The sequence below is a fragment of the Aureobasidium subglaciale genome, assembly GCF_000721755.1.
Source record: "Aureobasidium subglaciale EXF-2481 unplaced genomic scaffold scaffold_0, whole genome shotgun sequence".
NCBI classification, from domain to species: Eukaryota; Fungi; Ascomycota; class Dothideomycetes; order Dothideales; family Saccotheciaceae; genus Aureobasidium; species Aureobasidium subglaciale.
The window spans coordinates 1,821,682-1,839,663 of NW_013566995.1; the positions used below are offsets into that span (position 1 = coordinate 1,821,682).

Genomic DNA, 17,982 nt, shown 5'->3' on the forward strand with positions numbered 1-17,982 from the left:
GCGTCAAGTCCGAGGGCGGTGAGATGGCCAACGCACGGGCCCTGATGGTTGTTTCGCTACCTATCGGCGTCATTCTAGCTTGAGAGCTGCTCGCCGCATCGCCGCCATCAACCACACTCAACTCCCACCCTCTCTACCGGGAGATCCATCTAACACTTCTCTGGACCTACTTTCCACGGCCATCAGAGGCTAAATCCACGCCGTAACTTCTTCTTTCTTCTCCACCGATCTCTCTCCACCGACAACCGGTCCAGCACCATCATGGCCCAGGACGACAAGCCTGTCGCCGACAAAGGCAAGGCTCCTGCTGATAAACAGACTACCGAAGTCCCCGGTGCAAAGGAGCCGCAAGAGCAGTCGACCAAGGATGGCAAGAAGCCTGGCGACCTTCCACCTGGTATGCATCAAACACATGTCGGGTGCTATGCACATTCTGACCAAGTTTAGATGATTTGAACGAGGAGGACCAGAAGCTCAAGGATGAGCTCGACATGCTTGTCGAGAGGTTACTAGTACGTTCACTTGCAAAAGACACACACGCGCGCATCTATTAACATGCACCCAGGAGTCGGACAAGTCGCTGTACAAGCCTGCCCTCGAAGCCATCAAGACGTCCATCAAGACGGCCACATCGTCCATGACCGCTGTACCCAAGCCTCTCAAATTCCTCCGTCCACACTACGAGAAGCTCGAGCAAACATACGAATCATGGCCTGCAGGCGACGAGAAGAACTCGCTGGCCGACACTCTGTCTGTGTTGGGCATGACCTACGCTGAGGGAGACCGTACCGACACACTCAAGTACCGCTTGTTAGCACCATCAGGCGATTTGGGCTCATGGGGCCACGAATACATGCGCCATCTGGCCCTCGAGATAGGTTCCGACTACCAGAAGCGCTTGACCGAGGAGCGCGATGCTGACGAGCTCATCACCTTGTGTCTGACCCTCGTGCCCTTCTTCCTGAAGCACAATGCAGAGGCCGATGCCGTTGACATCCTGAGCGAGCTTGAGATGATCGAATCCATTGCCGACCACGTTGATGAGAACACTTACGCCAGAGTCTGCCTGTACATGGTCACCATGGTACCGCTACTCACCTATCCCGACAACGACCGCTTCCTCCACACCGCACATGACATCTACAGAAAACACAACAAACTTCCTCAGGCCCTCACCCTGGCCATTCGTCTGAATGACTTTGACCTTATCAAGGCCGACTTCAACTCAACCAAGGACAAGAACATGCGTAGACAGCTCGCCTTCGTACTCGCCCGCCAAAAGATTCCTCTTGAGCTTGACGACGACGAGAAAGAGGAGGACCCTGAGCTCCAGGAGTGCTTGAACAACACCAGAATGCCCGATCATTTCAAGGCCCTGGCCAAGGAGCTCAACATCCTCGACCCCAAGGTTCCTGAGGACATCTACAAGTCACATCTCGAATCGAGCAGAACCGTTGGCTTGACCAACAACGACTCGGCAAGACACAACTTGGCCGGTGCTTTCGTCAACGCCTTCGTCAATGCCGGTTTCGGTACCGACAAGATGATGCTCGTTGAGGGCGGTATCAAGTCAAGTTGGGTGTGGAAGACAAAGGATGATGGTATGCTCTCTACCGCCGCCTCTCTTGGTGCCCTCATGCTCTGGGACGTGGAAAACGGTGTCGATAAGATTGATACATACACATACGTCCAGGAGGAGTCCATCAAGGCTGGTGCTGCCCTGGCTACTGGTATTGTCAACTCCGGTGTGCGCCTCGAGGCTGATCCTGCCTTTGCTCTGCTCGGCGACAACCTCGACAGCTCAAAGTCAACGCAGGTCAGAGTCGCATCTCTGATGGGTCTGGGTCTGGCTTACGCTGGCTCCAATCGTGAGGATCTCCTCGAGCTACTTCTTCCCTTCGTCACCGACACTTCTCTCGACATGCAGCTTTCTGCCATGGCCGCTCTTTCGCTCGGTCTGATCTTTGTTGGCTCTGCCCAATCAGATGTCAGTGAGGCCATCATCCAGACCTTCCTCGACGATGACCGTAACAAGCAGCTCAAGGACAAGTGGACTCGCTTCATGGCTCTCGGTCTTGCTCTGCTTTACTTTGGTCAGCAAGAAGAGGTCGACGTGATTCTCGAGACTCTCAAGGCCATTGACCACCCCATGTCCAAGCCTACCTCTGTTCTTGCCGAGATTTGCGCCTGGGCCGGCACCGGTGCTGTTCTGAAGCTGCAAGAGCTGCTCTACACCTGCAACGAGTATATCGATGAGGAGGATGAAGAGAGAAATGGCGACAAGCTGGTCCAGACCTACGCTGTTCTTGGTCTGTCGCTCGTTGCCATGGGTGAGGAGGTCGGCCAAGAGATGGTTCTCCGCCAGTTTGGCCACTTGATGCACTACGGCGGGCCCAACGTTCGCAAGGCTGTCCCTCTTGCGATGGGCTTGATTTCTCCCTCGAACCCTCAAATGAAGGTTTACGACACCTTGTCGCGTTACACTCACGACAACGACCAAGAAGTTGCTATCAATGCAATCTTCTCTATGGGCCTGCTCGGTGCTGGTACCAACAACGCTCGTCTGGCTCAATTGCTCCGCCAGCTTGCTTCATACTACCACCGCGAGCCCAATGCTCTGTTCATGGTCCGCATTGCCCAGGGTATGCTGCACATGGGCAAGGGTACTCTTTCACTCTCACCCTTCCACACCGACCGCAGTGTCCTTTCCAGAGTGTCAGCCGCCGGTCTCCTTACCACCCTCATCTCCCTTATTGACGCCAAGGAGTTCATCCTCGGCGACTCACACTACCTCCTGTACTTCCTCGTTACCGCCATTAACCCTAGATTCCTCATTACTTTGGACGAGGATCTCAAGCCTCTCACAGTCAACGTTCGTGTTGGTCAAGCAGTCGACGTTGTCGGTCAAGCTGGTCGTCCCAAGACTATCACTGGTTGGCAAACACAAAGCACACCTGTGCTGTTGAGCTACGGTGAGAGAGCCGAGCTTGAAGACGAGGAGTACCTCCCTGTTACAAATGTCATGGAGGGATTGGTTATCCTGAAGAAGGTATACTGTTCTCAAATTCCCAACACCTGAACAAATCACTGACTTTAATACAGAACCCTGAGTGGGAAGGAGCACAAGCATAGACGGTAGCATGGAAATGATATGGTTTTGTCAAAGCAAAAAGTTCACAAGTTTGAGACTTTTCGACATTTGACACATGAATGAACATCAGACACAGCGCGAGTGGGCGCTGGGGATGGAAATGTAATATAGAGAATACGGCGGTAGCATATTTCTCATTGAATGCACCTTTTTCACGACCCAACCACTTTAATGGGCTTGATTGACATGGCGACTTGTCGGATGCGCGATTTTGAAGCCGACCAAGGCGAACGGCATCTCGGCCCTTGTTCAGCGCCAAGGAGGAGGGTCTACTTTCCCAACTCCGCAATCTCCGCCTTCGATGGGATTCTGGGTCCAAACAAATCATTTCCTTTTGACTCTTTTGACATCTTCTTTCTCTGGAGACACGTCGCAATATTGCGTAGTTTGATACTCTGACGACAGCTCACACATACTCATCTCTACACGTCGCACCCGCTATCTGTAAAGTCGACTTCGATTCAACCCCCAAACTATCCATATCGGCACCTCCGTATCACATCTATCACATTACCGCAGGACCTGAAAGAGAGGCTTGTAAACAGCCAAAGGAAAGACTAGAAACAAGTCAGCCAGTCAGAGAAGGAGCAGGTCGCAATGGCAACTCCCAACATCAAATTCGGTAGCCCCGTCATCTTCTTCGATTCACATCCCGAGCAACAAGCCGGCTATATCGCATCCTGGGCATATGCTTTCCGCGACCACTTGAAGATTGCCTGGACTGGTGATGTGCCCAAGAGGTTGTTCCCCGGTACTCTGCGACTAGTCTGGTGGACCGTAAGCTCTCTCCCTCTTCCTCCGCTCTTTCTGATCAGTCATGCTGACAAACATCACAACAGACCGACGGCGTCAAAGGCATCCGCGACTTTGAACTCCATCAATCCGAACTCATCAAATCGCTCTGGGACTCTCTCCTCGACAATCCTGACGTATCTCGCGCCCTCGTAACTGGCTACTCTGGTCAAAATCCCTACATCCTCAGCTACGGCGACAACCCATGGCTCACAAAAGAGCAAAAAGAAAAGCTTGTCCGCCGTCAAAATGACGAGATGTGGGCAAAGAAGTCTGCTAGAAGAGTCGAGACAAGAAGCAAACAAGACAGATTCGAGGATGAAAAGGAGGCTGTCAGGAGGAAGGAGCAGATTCTGGAGCACATTGATGAGGTTATTCAGAGTAATGAGGATGCGGAGAAGCAGAGGCTTTTGGACGTGGATAGAGAGGATGTTTGAGCATCTTGCCTTTTCTCCTTCGGGCCATTTTGGACGTTGTCCGCTGATCTGGACACACGACCGTTCGAGACTGGCGACACTCTCTGGACATTCGAGTACACATCACCTTGCTCTGATATCCGCTTCTTGGGCTCTGCGCGATTGTTCTCTTCTAGCATAGTAAGCAGGCGCAAGTGGAGTAGCATTCCTTTCCCGCAAATCTTCTGTATATAACCATTCTTGTAATCACATTTTCAGCTTTATCCCACCATCATCGGCTGAAAGACGAGCTGCTTCCGGGTTCGGAAGGAGAGCACTGGGCCTCTGATAGCCACGTTTGCAAAAGGGACGAGAGGGAAGACTTACGCAGCACTCAAAGCCCGGATGCCATATCCGGAGACAAACCCCAGAACTCCGGCAACGCTTGCACGATGAGATGGGATCTTCAAACTGGCAGAATCGACGGAAACAAGCATGCTTTGAAACTATGGGATGCGAGAAACCCAGACCGGGAGCCGTTCTTATTGTACTGCGATCATATCGCTGCTAGAGGACAGGGAGTCCGAAACGGCCAGGCAACACAAGTGGAAGCTTATCTGGAAAGTACACGAGCAATGTCAGGACGCCTTGGTCATTCTGCATCACTTTGCGCAGGAGTCGGATGTCAAATGGCTCTTGGACTTTTGTTGGTGTAATCCGCATGTTGTCATCAATGGATGGAGATCAGATGTCGCCATCGAAGCCTTCTCTCACGACAGAGCTATCTTGCCAAGATATGCAACCACCCTTCTCGAACCCCACTACATCGAATAGAGCTGTAGTTGTTGACCTATAGTTTTTTCAGGGAGTATCATTCCTTTGAAGGAGTTGATCCACAATAGGCACTGCTCAAGGTGTCATGGTGAGGGGTAATGGTATCTTCAGTCAGGTCATGCTTGACAATAGCAATGGTGTGCTTTCTATCCACTCTAGACACATACTCTCAATCAGTGGATTTATAATCCACAGTATCTGCAAACAGGCATAGATCCTTTTGTATAAAAGCTACAAGGTTTCAGTAAGAAGTGCTGTTACTCGTTACCTCCACCGTTTTTCCCATAGCTTTTTTTGCAACTTTCCATCAAACCACCAACCTTTTCCTTCCAAAACAGCATACCTAACCCCATCATGGCACCCAGTGCAATCGATCCCACCATCCAAGACGTAATCCAACCCCAAAAAGACACCCTCGATCTCCCCAAAGAAACCCGCACACGTTTGGAAAAAGCAAACATCGACCTCTCGAACGGATACCCTTACCGTCCCGCCCGACCTCTCTACCTCCAAGATGCGTACAGCATTAGAAACGCCCCCTGGCACCACGATGACGCTGGAGCTAGAGCCAAAGTCACTGATGCAAGCAAGAAATCTCTGCTTGAAGCTGCTACCAAAGTCGAGGATTTGACTGCGCATATTGGGACCGAGGTTTATGGGTTGCAGCTCAAGGATCTTACGGGGAGGCAGAGGGATGAGTTGGCGCTGTTGATTGCGGAGAGGAGCGTGGTGTTTTTCCGTGATCAGGATTTGTCTCCTCAGCAGCAGAAGGAGCTTGGTGAGCATTATGGCAAGATTGAAGTTCATGTGAGTAGAGAGTTGTGTGTGCTTCATCGATGTCGGGGATTCGATCGCTGACTTTCATCGTGTTAAAGCCTCAAGTCCCTCAAGTCCCAGGTGTAGAGGGCGTTACCGTCATCTGGCCCGCCCTCATGGCGACCGAGCGAGCCGCCAACTTCAGAAACCCTGGTGGTGCTTCCCGTTGGCACACTGATCTCGTTCACGAGCGCCAACCAGCAGGAATCACTCACCTCCACAATGATGTCGTGCCCCCTGTTGGAGGTGACACTCTGTGGGCATCCGGCTACGCAGCTTACGAGAAACTCAGTCCAGGTTTCCGCAAGATTATTGATGGCAAGACTGCTTACTACAAGTCTGCGCACACTTATCTTGATCGTGATGATCCCAATGCTGGACCTAAGCATATTGAGCGTGTTCATCCTATTGTTCGCGTTCATCCTGCTACTGGGTGGAAGTCGCTGTTCGTCAACAGAGCATTTACAACAAGAATTGTTGGTCTTGATAAGGCTGAGAGCGATGTCATTCTGAACTACCTCTTTGATGTATATGAGAGGGTGAGTCTGCTCCTGTTCAGCATTTGGTGCTTTCTGACAATGATACTAATATTTGATCAGAATGTCGATATCCAGCTCCGATTTAAGTGGACTCCTAGAACTAGCGCTCTGTGGGATAACCGCATCACAATCCACAATGCTTCATGGGATTACGAAGGTGGTCACCCTCGCCATGGTACCAGAGTGACATCTCTGGCTGAGGAACCTTACTTCAAGGAGGATGCACCAACGAGGAGACAGGCACTGGGTCTTGATGCTGAAGATGAATTGGTAGCTACTGGTTAAACGCATAGCGTCTCCGACAACGGCTAGAGAAAAATAACAGCATTCTGTGCAACGACTGAATCCCTGAACAGTTTGACGGTCTTAGGGTAATGAGATTGGACATGCCGGTACCCGACAACGGCTAGACAATTCGACGAAGTTCTGTGCAATGACTCAAATCCTTTTGCGGCCACGAATGCGAGCTGGAATTTCGTCATCCGATTGTGACATCACGGCAAATGGAATGACTCAAGGGACCCAACTCGTGTCCGATGATAAGACAAACGTCGACGCCGGGTCTCAGTACGGAGCCAAGATCTAACTTGGCAATATACAGTAAACTGCGCAGCAACGCAACCATATGAAGGCCATTGAAATAGGCCGGTGTGCTTGTCGGTAGTTGAGGAAGGAAGGACGCGTATCGTAGAGCAATTGCGGGTCTGATGAGTACAGCGGGCTGCATAGCTATCGGTACTAGGGAGGGTGCCACAGTTGGTAGGTCGAAATAAATCCTTATATGCGCACGCTGCAGATTGGGAAAGTGATCGCCAAAGAGCCTGATGATCTGCCTTCGATGACGTGAAGTCCCAATCTGTCTCGTTCCTCCAGCGATCTTCAGTGTGAAAGACCGGGCGGCACGGGTCATCCTAGACGAGCGAGGCGCGAGGCGAGCCATCCGATTGAAGGAAAGGTGCAATTCGTTCAGGCAGCCCACGACAGTGAGATCCACACGCGGCCAAACGTATGCCATGACTTCCTCATTGTATGCGTGGCTGGTGCATGCAAGAGCGAGCAACGTTTCAAACTTGATAAAATACATGACAGGCAGGTGACCGGCTGAGGGTATCGATTGCAGTGCGGAGCGACCTTCGTGGTGGCGGTGGGATCGAAAGTGAGAATGGCGACTTGCGACTGCGCGTGCCTCTCCACGAGCCTATCTGGGAGCTGTTGGTGTGGTATAATCAAGGCTATGGACCAAGCGTACTTCGTCCTGCACGTCCAAAGCTTGTAAGCAGTCGTAGATGGCCAGTCTTATTTCGCCAGGGAAATCCGAAAATCTCATGGTTGACCAAGCTGGTGATTTTCACTTTCCGGTAATGATACGGTACGTGTGATTGTTGTCGTGGAAAGGCATGAAGAACTCACGCTTCGAAGCCTCGTTCCTAGAGAACTCCTTTTGGATGATCGTGCCTTCCTCACGCAGCTGCATGACGACAGCGAGCCATATCATTCGCAGCTGACTGAATAATGTGTTCTCTTCCTTCATCATCGCAAACAACCATGGATCTTTCTCTGCGTTGTAATTCGCTGAAGTGTCGTCAACGTCTTGTCGACAGAGCCGTCGTTACAACTTGCAGGTAAGTAGAGCTGGTTACGTGGAGAAGTCGACATCTGACTAGTCCTGCAGTCACATCTTTTGTGTGCCATGTTCGGATGCTCTCGGTCTTTCCAGCTCTGCGAATGGTGTCCGCATGTGCCCTGCCTGCGATGCCCAACTTGCAAACCCAGATGACGCCGTCGTCACACAACTCAACCCCACCGAAGACTACAAGACGAGCGTTCTTAGTGGACTCAGCCCGACCATCATAATGGAGTGTTGTGGCCGCGGCATATCGTTCTACCAATACCAGGTGACACAGGAGATGTAAGTCTTCCTCTCAGCTACCATCAACCAGCTCTGACCAAGGTAGCATGTATCACGACTACATGGCAAAGAATCTGGCCGACAGATATGCTAGTCTCAACTCTCAGATGGACAATGTCATCAAGGATGCCAACTCTGAGATCGGCGGTCTGAGAGCAAAGCTGGAGAGTAAGGCTACCTACAAATCTGGAAGAGAAGCAGACTGACTGGCTTGGCGCAGGAATGCACATGGAGAAGAAGACGCTCGAACAGAAGAACCAAGAGCTGATCAACGCCTTCAGCGAGAAAAGCAAGGCGCACCAGCGCTTGTCCAAGCTATACAACCGAGCCAGGGGCGAGCAGGACGCTCGGCAGATCCGACACACAGCGGCAGACGAAGTGGACCATGTGATACAGTCGATGCAGGCACCTGGCTTTGTCGAAGGGCCCCATGACAGGACACCTCGAAGACCATCTACAACTTCAGGAAGAGGAAATCAAGATTTGCCCGAAGTGTACAGTCATGCCAGAATTGGAAGCCTCAACGGCAACAAGCATCAGACTTGGGATAGCCAGGGCTCTCGGGCAGGTCCACAATCATCGCGTAAGTGAGCATTTCTAGCCAAAGTGAAGTAGCTGACTTGTGACTCTGCAGAGTTCTCGCAGAACACAGGCTCACCAACTCTTGGGGCCAGCATGCCTGGTTATGGCCTCAGACCACCCACATCCGGCCAGAGACAAGCAACGCCAAATCGTCAACCTCTTGGTGAGATGAGTCGCAACGCGACAAGCAGTCAAGGATACGGCAACTACAGCGGTGGTGGAGGTGGTGTCAAGGTTGGCGCAAACACGGAGAGACGGCCGTCTCAGATGATCAATCGCAATCTCGCGCGAGTGGTGCACAGATGATGAGGCATGGTGATTGCGGCACTCAGAGATGAGTGCATGTTCGGTGACATGGAGAAGCTGAGAGGAAAGACGCGCCGGGCGGGGCATGTCGAAGCGAGGCAGCGGGGCTCCAGGAACAAATGCATGATGCATGATGCACGTGAAGCATAGAAAGCAGCAGATATATCAAACATCTTGCTTTGTGGTCCACGACTACATAATCTCCACCATTCTCCTGACAGACTCCTACTTGCAACCACATCGGACATCATGTCGCAAGCAACGAGCCAGTATGTGCACCCACAATGCCGTCATGGTATCCAGCTAACACCAAGTCCAGACTGCCACCTATTCGAGCATGTCTCTTCGACATGGACGGTCTGTTGATCGACTCTGAAGACCTGTACACTGTATGCACAAACGAGACTCTGCGCAAATACGACAAGCCCGATCTACCCTGGAACATCAAGGCCCAGCTGCAAGGCCGTCCTGGCCCTGAGGTATACACCCTCCGTCCAGCATCAATTGGACACAAACTAACCCATCCTCCACAGGCCGGCAAGATCTTCCACGACTGGGCCCAACTCCCCATCACACGCGAAGACTTCCTCCAACAAACCTCCGCCCTCCAACAAAAATACTTCCCCTCCACCCAACCACTCCCCGGCGTCCGCGACCTCCTCAAAACCCTCGACGCAAACCCAAACGTTCACATAGCCCTCGCAACCTCGTCCAACAAGAACAATTTTGGCCTCAAGACCAAGCATTTGGAGGATGTGTTTTCGGTCTTTGAGCAACAACACCGTATCCTCGGCGATGATCCTCGTATCCCCTCTGGCAAGGGTAAGCCAGCACCGGATATCTATCTCCTCGCTCTATCGACTATAAACGAACGTATCCGCAAAGAAGGCAAGGAGAAGGAAATTACACCTGCCGAATGCCTTGTATTCGAGGACAGTGTGCCCGGCGTGGAAAGTGGCAGAAGAGCTGGTATGCAAGTGGTTTGGTGCCCGCATCCTGGCCTCTTGAATGAATACAAGGGTAGAGAAGAGGAGGTCTTGTCAGGAACGAGTATTATGAAGCAGTATGGGGTTAGCAGCGGTGGAAGCGAGGTTCCTGGAAAGGTGGGAGATGGATGGGCGAGATTGCACATGACGCTGGAGGATTTCCCTTACAAGAGTTATGGTATGGAGGCATAGCAGGTGAAGAGGAGCGGAGGATCGAGGTCTTCGCTATGATTACACTGGGTAAGGGGATGAAGGCCGCAAGAGGATAACATTGCTACACCAAGAGGAGCATACTACGGGCCTCTGATTTGGGCAGATACATAGAGCATCACGACACGTATAGATTTATTCACGTGCCAACTTTTGTGGTTCTCTTGCCTATTAAAGCATCGCGACGTGATAAAGTAGTTGGCCCATCGTGTTCTGGGAATACACTGTACACCGGCTGGACGAAGGGTGAATGCCAGAGCAGTGCTCTTGAAGTCTGCCCTTGCTAGCGTCCGCCCACCTTTTGACACGGTATTAGAGTGAACATCAATGCATTCTGTGCACACGATAGACAAGTATCTCGGTAAAAAATTAGACCCAATGATAAGCAGATTGCAAAGAAAAAGCGAGCTGAGCTCCCCACCCACACAACGACACGAAAAACCCGCAAAAAGAGAAGCTCCCTGCCAAAAAGAAGGTCACCATCCCACAACTCCTCCCTCACACCCCACCAAACAATCAATGTAGTCCGGACTCGCCACCTCATGGGCTTAGTCGCTCTGCCCGATTGCTCGGCTGAAGCGGTGTCCAAGCGGTCTTAGGGCCACACGCAGCAATTCGCAAGTTACCTGTGCGAGTGGGTGGCCACCACGAGATTCGAACCGGGCACCGATGGTTGAGTTGTTGCCAACAGAAGGGGTGGGCGGGAGGATTGGAATGGTTTCTTCCGTTGAGCCATTACAGCTGAAAGTTTGACGTTTGGGGGAGAATATATACTCGCAACCGAGATGTGATGAGATGGTCACGATGGCGGCGACTTACTGCCAATCTACCTGGAAGGGAGCTGCAAGTGTCGTGTTGTCATTGTTTCATATTGTATAGTCATTGAGATGGGTTCTCTAATGTTTGTAGCCGAAGCAGTCCCCCACCACCGTGAACCAAGGTTCTCATACACTCTTCTTGACATAGTATACCGCAAAACACACCACCACGCTCTACAGCGCCACAACGCCATTCAACAACAGGCGTACACTAAGAAAGCTAATCACGAAGACAGTCAGACATGTTCAGACAGATCTCAGGCCATCGAATATGAGGCACGTTGCCGTGACAGCAGTTTGAGTACTTCGAGAAAGTCGTCGAGAACCCGACCCTGGCTTGACCTCAATGACAATGGAGTTGTGGAAAGCAAGGTACGTCACCACCAATCATGACGTACTGTTCTTCTTGAAATATGATGGCTGGTTCAAAGGTGCGGGTTGGAGAAGCACCGTACCTCTTGGGATTCGCTCGTCATCGACAGCGGTCAAGGTGTTCAGTGGTGATCATGGTATCGTCCAAGTCGTGATTCTGATATGGACGCGACTCCTGTTACAGCCATTCAGTCACTTCACAAAACTACGACCTAAGTTGCTTGAGCAGCACAATTGAAGCAATCGCAAAGATCTGGAAACTCGTCATCTCGTGACTGTCGGATTGAAAAACACACCTAATAAAGTGATATAGATAATATGAAACCAAACCAGAACGCCAATTAAACAACCAACAACCAGGTCTAAGACTCCTACACTCTGTTCATCCCCCAATGCAATAGTTTTCGTACAAGTCGTCAAGTGGGACCATCATATGCTGTCTTCTTCCGGCTTTTCAACAAGCTCCTAGCTCATCGACACCTCTGTTGCTTCTCCCTTATCGCCGGATTTTCTCACAACGCCCAGTTTGAGTAGTCTTTCCCAAACGCCATCTCTGATCAGCGCTCGGTCTTTTGCGAAAGCCAAACCATCGAGTGTAGAAAGGCTCTTGCAACCATTGCTGAGAAGAATTTCATAGACACGTCGTCGAAGCTTGGTATCCTCGTCCAAACGAGCCAGGTGCTCGGTATCAGTGGCGTAATTCGCATTTGGCAAACGATGTGACATGGCAATCTGCAACTGCAATTCTGCCTCCGACAATGGTTCCTCGTCGTTGGAGACGGTGCTGACGGCATTCTTGGACACAGAGATAGGAGCATAGAAGCCCTGTGTGATAGGATTGTCTCTGAGATCCGTTTTGCGCAAATGTGGCATACGTGCCAGCACAGCGACAGTCTTACGGAGACGGGCGATGCGATTTCCTGACACATGCAACTTCTCCAAGCGTGTGATGTTGAGGAGTGGGCGAATATCTGTAATCGCGTTGAAAGACATGTTCAAGGTTCTCAGGTTCGGGAACTTGAGACCAAAGTCGTCTGGCAGATCTTGTAGGCCGCAAGATGCCATCTCCAGATTTCGCACGCTATGGTAAGAGTTGGGCAAGTCGAGGGTGGGGATGATGTTCGAGGAGAGGAACAAGGAGCGTGCGGATAATCGCTGGTTGAAGATGGTCAAATGCTGAACATCTGAGTGGCTAAAGTCTTGCTTGCGCATAGACAGCATGTCCACATTATGCAATGTTTCGATGCCCTGGATGGTTGACAGGCGGTTCTCGTCAACGTTCAGGTAGCGCAAGCTAGTGTAGTCCTCTACACTCAGAGCGGTCATCTTGTTCTTCTGCAACGACAGACAATGAAGTCTCGAGCCCATCGATTGTTCCCTGGTTGTCGGGAATGTTACGAGTTGGTTGTCGTCTAGTATCAGTCGCTCCAATGACGGCAGTGCATGGATGCCAGAGATGCTGGACAGCTTGTTGCTACTCAGATCCAATTCCTCGAGACGGGCCAACTGGCAACCTTCAAAGTCGACACGCGAGAGCTGATTGCGACGGACAGAGAATTTGAGCAGACCATCCATGTTCATAACACCATCCAGAGTGGAGATTTGGTTGTCGTCAGCGCGCAACTCTCGGAGATGGACAAGCATGCACAGTCCACCCAAGTTGTCGATTTGATTGTTGGAAACGTCCAGATACTGCAAATTCATCATATGACTCCAAGCTGTCAGACTGCTCAAAGCGTTGGAGCGAAGATTGAGCTTGCGAACAGACGCGGGCGCGCCTTCCAGATGAGCAACATTGTTATTCGAGAGGTCGAGGTCTTCGAGACGTGTGCAGAAGTCTTCCAGGTTATGCACAGAATCGAGACCTCTGTCACCAAGGTTGAGCTGCTTGATGTCTTCCCAGTATGGCTCATCCGGCTCAACGTCAGTAAGTGTCTTCACGAGACTCTGAACAGCCATTGCATATCTGTCTCCACTGTTTGTGCGAGCCACTCGTCTGGCCAATGCCTTTTCAGATGGTCGCTCCTCATCGACATCGTTGACGGTAAAGTCGGGCAAGTCGCTGAGGTAGAAGGTGCCATCCATTCGGGCAGGTGATGACAACCCATATTCCTGGTTTGGTGCCGACATTATGGGTGCAGGCTGAGCAACCACAGAAACGCTCATTGTTCGCTTGTCAGGGAAGGTAGCCACGAATGACACTTCTCTCTGGTCTTGTCCAGAGGTAAAACCTCGCCGGAACGTCTGCCTTCTGAGTGAAGAGTTTCTAAGGCCGCCGCGGCGCGCTGGTTGAGGCGAACGTAAGGGCCATGATGGCAGCGGAATTCCACTGCCGCGCTGCTTAGGTGCTGGCAGTTCTTCCGTCTCCGATTCTTCATCCAGAATTTCATCATCCTCACTAAGAAGATCGTCCAAGAGAGAATCGTCTTGGGACATGAGTGAAACCTGCGAGTCATCTTGAGCCGTCACAGAATCATCAAGAACGATCTCGGTCTCTTCTGAGATGTTTTGAGGGATGTTGACTGTGGCGAGGTCGCGGATACCATCGCCTGTCTGCGCCTGAGCCTGTTTAGCCCGAGCGATGCTAGCAAGCTCTTCATTGCTCCAAGATGTGGCGCGAGTATCGAACTGCTGCTGCTGACTCGAGGCAAAGCCAGAGTACTTCGATGGTGCCGTGCTCGACGTGAAAGGGTGGGGTGCATTACTATCGCGAGTCGTGGGCCTCGAGCCGGTTGCTTCTTGTCTCTGTGGGGGCGGACGATCCGGTACCTGCTGTGGAAGCTCGGTGTACCGTTCGGACATATCACACTCGGACTGTTCATTCTGCGCGAGATCGTGACGACGTGCTTGAATTCGTTGAATCTCCTTGATCTCATCGACAGTCAAGTCAGGGATGTATGCGAATGGATCATCCTCGCTGCTGACATTACTGGGTTGGTGATAGTAATCGAAGGTTGGAGGCTTGAGATGTTTTGCCTTGACCCAGATTTGCTTCTCCTTATCATAGGTCATTCCAGCGATCTGTTCAGGGATAAGGTGAGCGACCTTTTCGGGAGATAGATTTGCTACACAGTCTCTTGAAGAGGTAGAACCCATAGTACGGGCCCCACTCGAGGAGTCTAGTGATGGATGCGAACCATGCTGTGACTTGGTCGGGCTGACTTGCGCTCCTTGCTGTGAAGCGTTCGAGTATGCTCGCGTGTGCATACCTGCCCAACCGGGCCCAGCTATTGACGAACCGTCAAGATCCCGAGCTGATACATTTTCGCAGCCAAAGGAGATTGCGGAAGAATCGTCAAAATTCAGTGATCTGAGAGAAGACTCTACAAGATTGGATTGGTTCTGTTCGCGGAACTGCTCCAATCGACTAGCAACCATCGGGTCGTGCTTGACTTGACTTCTCGGCCTCCAGTTGCACTCGCCACCCTCACGAGAGGCTGGTCTGGAGATGCGTAAGGACCCAACTTGACGCGCAAGATCATCAGGATGTAGGTGAGAGCTGAAGTTCATCTCTGCGTTGGACTCTTCCACGTCGTCTAAGCCACTATGTGGTCGTCCCTTAGCTCGGATTATCGACATGATATGCATGGCCTCGTCGAGGAAATCTTGAGTGGTGAACGAGCGCTTGCGTATGCTTTCGGGCTCATCCCTCGAATGCTCGAAGGTGAATGCTGCAATATCAGCTGCAACTGCCTTTGCTTTCTCGGCATCGACAGACTCTGCACCTAGTTCTGAGAGCTCTTCGATAGTTTCTTTGATAGCTTCGAGGCGTGGCGAGTTTGAGAGATATTCGAAAGTCGCTTCACTGATCTCAGCTTGAATCTGCTCGCGACGTCTCTGGCTGGGTGTGGGATTTCTAGGCCTGGTGACGTCTCTTCTGCTTGCTACACTGACAGAGCCAGATGCCGCGACCGTAGGAGCTCGTGCGTCATCTGAGAGAGGCGCATCGACCTTGATGTGAATCTCAGAGCCTTCGCCGAGCTCCGGGAGTTTGCCGTCCATGGTTATCAGGGTACGACGGCGTTTGGCAGTTGGGGCCTTCGCAGGGGAGCTCTGAGGGCGCTTCCCTTCCCTGATGTCGAACTCATTGTTGTAGGGATCAATCACAGGGAATTGCTCTAGCGCTTGCTCATCGTCTGAGTGTCTCGACCTGACTGTGTTGCTTCTCTTTGAGAGTTTTCTCTTCAGCTTAAAGGGTCTAACTTCGGGTGACGATTCAATCGGTGGAGCAGTCTCGACGTGGAAGCGGAAGGGATGCGTGCTGCCCGGTGGAACAGCTTCAGGAAGGGGTGAGCCATCGAGGAAGTCGGATGTCGCATCGAGGTCCAGGCCAGAGGGAATAGAGATGTCTGCATCGAAGTTATGCTCATCCAGATCTCCTTGGCCAAAGCCACTCAAGTTCGAAACGACACGTTGTGACGCCCGACGTCTATTTGTGTTGGTCGTAGCCGAGCTAGGGACTCTACCACCACTCGAGCGAGTCTCGTCGAACGGATCGTCACATGGGTGCGCCGGAGACACCAAAGGATGATCAGGATCCAGGCCTTCCAACTGGCTCATTCTCCTGAACAACTTGTTGTTGGTGAAGGTGTCGTAATTGCCAAACAGCTTCAACGGACTCTGCGAGGGCCTGCTCTTTGGTGGGCTTAGAAGGGAGGACTCTTCTACATCTCCTAGTCTTGGGGTTGCAGGTGCTCTGACCGGGCTAGACGGAGCTGGCGAAATTGAAGGCTGGTCGTAAATGGAGGACGGCTCGATCTTTGTGGGACTGGAAGGATCGGGCCTGTTCATAGTCATGAAGCTTTGGATTGGAGGGGTGCCGGTCGGCAGATCGTCTGGAAGAGAGACCTCTGGAACACTGGGCATGTTGTCTGCAGCATCGCTAGTCTCTCTGCGGAAGCCAGGCGTAGATGGGAGTTCCGAGTCCAAAGCGTTGATGGAGGCATCTGCACTGACGGGCGCAGAGCGCGAGTCGAGCGGAGCGTAGCTGACGGCGCCAGTGGAGCTTGTGTGTTTTGACAAGAAGACGGGACTGAAGCCCTCGCCTGACAGATCGGTATTAGCGCTGATAGTGCGATTGCCTTGATGTTTCGAAGCCGAGCGGCCAAGGTGTAGTTGACTGGGAGAGTTGATGGAGCGCATGAGGCTGTCGTCTTGTGCTTCATCGTAGTTTGTGTTGTTGGCTTCTCGTTGGCATGTGCCCTGTGCGTCGGGAGAGTCTAGTTGAGAGGGATCAATTTGCGAGGGCCATGGTGGGGGACTGGAAGGAGGCATCAGAGTGTTCTGCAGGAGCCTCGAGGGGCTGTTGGACGAGGTCGGGCGGTTGTTGGACGAAGTCGGACGAGCTGGGGAGAAGATGTTCTCGAGACCGGATGGGCCAAAGAGGTCGGTCTGGTCGCCGTAGCCGACCTCACCGCGGACAAGACGCTTCTTCCACTCGAGAGTCTGGTGTTTGGCGGGAGAGCGCTTGACCGAGTCGTGGTGGACTATCGACGAGTCTGATGGTTGGCGTTGGACATTGGACTGAGAGTCGGGAAGGTCCTTGAGCGGGTTCCGTTGTTGTTTGAGCGAGCTGGATGTGACGGAGAATTGACCGCTACTCCTTCGCGGGATGCGACTAGACGACGACGAAGTTTGGTTCTTGGGAACCCAAGTGGCAGATTGGTGGTCTGTGGTGGGCTTTGACAGCGACGGCGGCTCGACCCAATCTTCGTCTAGGTCCTCGAGCCATGGCGCAATCTGCGACGACATGTTTGGTGTTTGATCTTGTCCGCGAATGTATACAATATGGCCAAAGAATACAAGGGGCCGTCTGTCAATGGGCCAGCATGGTATATGACAAAAGTGGACTAGGCCGTCATTTCACAACAGATGCAAAGACGATGCAATAATATGATGAGGCAGATGCGATCGAGATAGCTCGACCTTTAACACGAGGCCGAAAAGTTGGTTGGCACATGTTTGCGATGAACGGGACGCCAAAGCTTCGGTTGCGCAAAACACCATTCCCATAGCAACCAGCCTGTCCACAAGCCACCGGCCAATCACAGCTGCCCTACCGCCAATTCAAGCAGAGACGATCGACAGCCGGCCTGTTTCTAGTCGCCAGCATTTCCTACAAGCAGTCAAAGCATCGGTCTGTTAGTCGCAGTCGCAGTGCCAGTCACTTGTCAAGCTCCAGCTGTCAGTGCTCTGCCGGCGGACAAGGCCAACACGCTCGCGTGGGCACATACCACCCATCCCGCTTCTTGCCATGCGCCAACAAGAAATCC

At 52.1% G+C, this 17,982-nt stretch overlaps 6 protein-coding genes across 6 annotated transcripts; 5 read left to right on the forward strand and 1 right to left on the reverse strand.

Moving 5' to 3' along the window:
- Positions 1-95: 95 nt before the first annotated feature.
- On the forward strand, positions 96-3,328 carry AUEXF2481DRAFT_75826 (uncharacterized protein). The gene is made up of 4 exons (XM_013493864.1): positions 96-397; positions 448-512; positions 566-3,049; positions 3,103-3,328. The coding sequence occupies exons 1-4, from the start codon at positions 262-264 to the stop codon at positions 3,130-3,132; spliced, it is 2,715 nt and encodes a 904-aa protein (XP_013349318.1). The 5' UTR covers positions 96-261; the 3' UTR covers positions 3,133-3,328.
- Positions 3,329-3,748: 420 nt separating this feature from the next.
- AUEXF2481DRAFT_697 (uncharacterized protein) lies at positions 3,749-4,380 on the forward strand (the record flags this gene model as incomplete). Its single annotated transcript, XM_013493755.1, has 2 exons — positions 3,749-3,928; positions 3,991-4,380. The coding sequence occupies 2 exons, from the start codon at positions 3,749-3,751 to the stop codon at positions 4,378-4,380; spliced, it is 570 nt and encodes a 189-aa protein (XP_013349209.1).
- Positions 4,381-5,526: 1,146 nt separating this feature from the next.
- On the forward strand, positions 5,527-6,812 carry AUEXF2481DRAFT_60768 (uncharacterized protein; the record flags this gene model as incomplete). The annotated part of the gene is made up of 3 exons (XM_013493865.1): positions 5,527-5,983; positions 6,055-6,527; positions 6,588-6,812. The coding sequence occupies 3 exons, from the start codon at positions 5,527-5,529 to the stop codon at positions 6,810-6,812; spliced, it is 1,155 nt and encodes a 384-aa protein (XP_013349319.1).
- Positions 6,813-8,072: 1,260 nt separating this feature from the next.
- Positions 8,073-9,324, forward strand: AUEXF2481DRAFT_699 (uncharacterized protein; the record flags this gene model as incomplete). The annotated part of the gene is made up of 5 exons (XM_013493758.1): positions 8,073-8,149; positions 8,200-8,436; positions 8,483-8,604; positions 8,657-9,019; positions 9,071-9,324. The coding sequence occupies 5 exons, from the start codon at positions 8,073-8,075 to the stop codon at positions 9,322-9,324; spliced, it is 1,053 nt and encodes a 350-aa protein (XP_013349212.1).
- Positions 9,325-9,573: 249 nt separating this feature from the next.
- AUEXF2481DRAFT_700 (uncharacterized protein) lies at positions 9,574-10,502 on the forward strand (the record flags this gene model as incomplete). Its single annotated transcript, XM_013493760.1, has 3 exons — positions 9,574-9,593; positions 9,644-9,803; positions 9,858-10,502. 3 exons carry the CDS (start codon positions 9,574-9,576, stop codon positions 10,500-10,502), a joined length of 825 nt encoding a protein of 274 aa, XP_013349214.1.
- Positions 10,503-11,963: 1,461 nt separating this feature from the next.
- Positions 11,964-17,613, reverse strand: AUEXF2481DRAFT_104239 (uncharacterized protein). The gene has a single exon (XM_013493866.1). It carries the CDS (start codon positions 17,459-17,461, stop codon positions 12,176-12,178), a length of 5,286 nt encoding a protein of 1,761 aa, XP_013349320.1. The 5' UTR covers positions 17,462-17,613; the 3' UTR covers positions 11,964-12,175.
- Positions 17,614-17,982: the final 369 nt, after the last annotated feature.

What these genes read in the sequence shown, in the direction of transcription:
- AUEXF2481DRAFT_75826 (XM_013493864.1), top strand. Translation starts at nt 262, where the DNA reads ATGGCCCAGGACGACAAGCCTGTCGCCGACAAAGGCAAGGCTCCTGCT. An exon ending in GCCTGGCGACCTTCCACCTG is followed by an intron (nt 398 to 447) that starts GTATGCATCAAA and finishes GACCAAGTTTAG; the next exon opens with ATGATTTGAACGAGGAGGAC. An exon ending in GATTGGTTATCCTGAAGAAG is followed by an intron (nt 3,050 to 3,102) that starts GTATACTGTTCT and finishes ACTTTAATACAG; the next exon opens with AACCCTGAGTGGGAAGGAGC.
- AUEXF2481DRAFT_104239 (XM_013493866.1), bottom strand. Translation starts at nt 17,461, where the DNA reads ATGTCGTCGCAGATTGCGCCATGGCTCGAGGACCTAGACGAAGATTGG.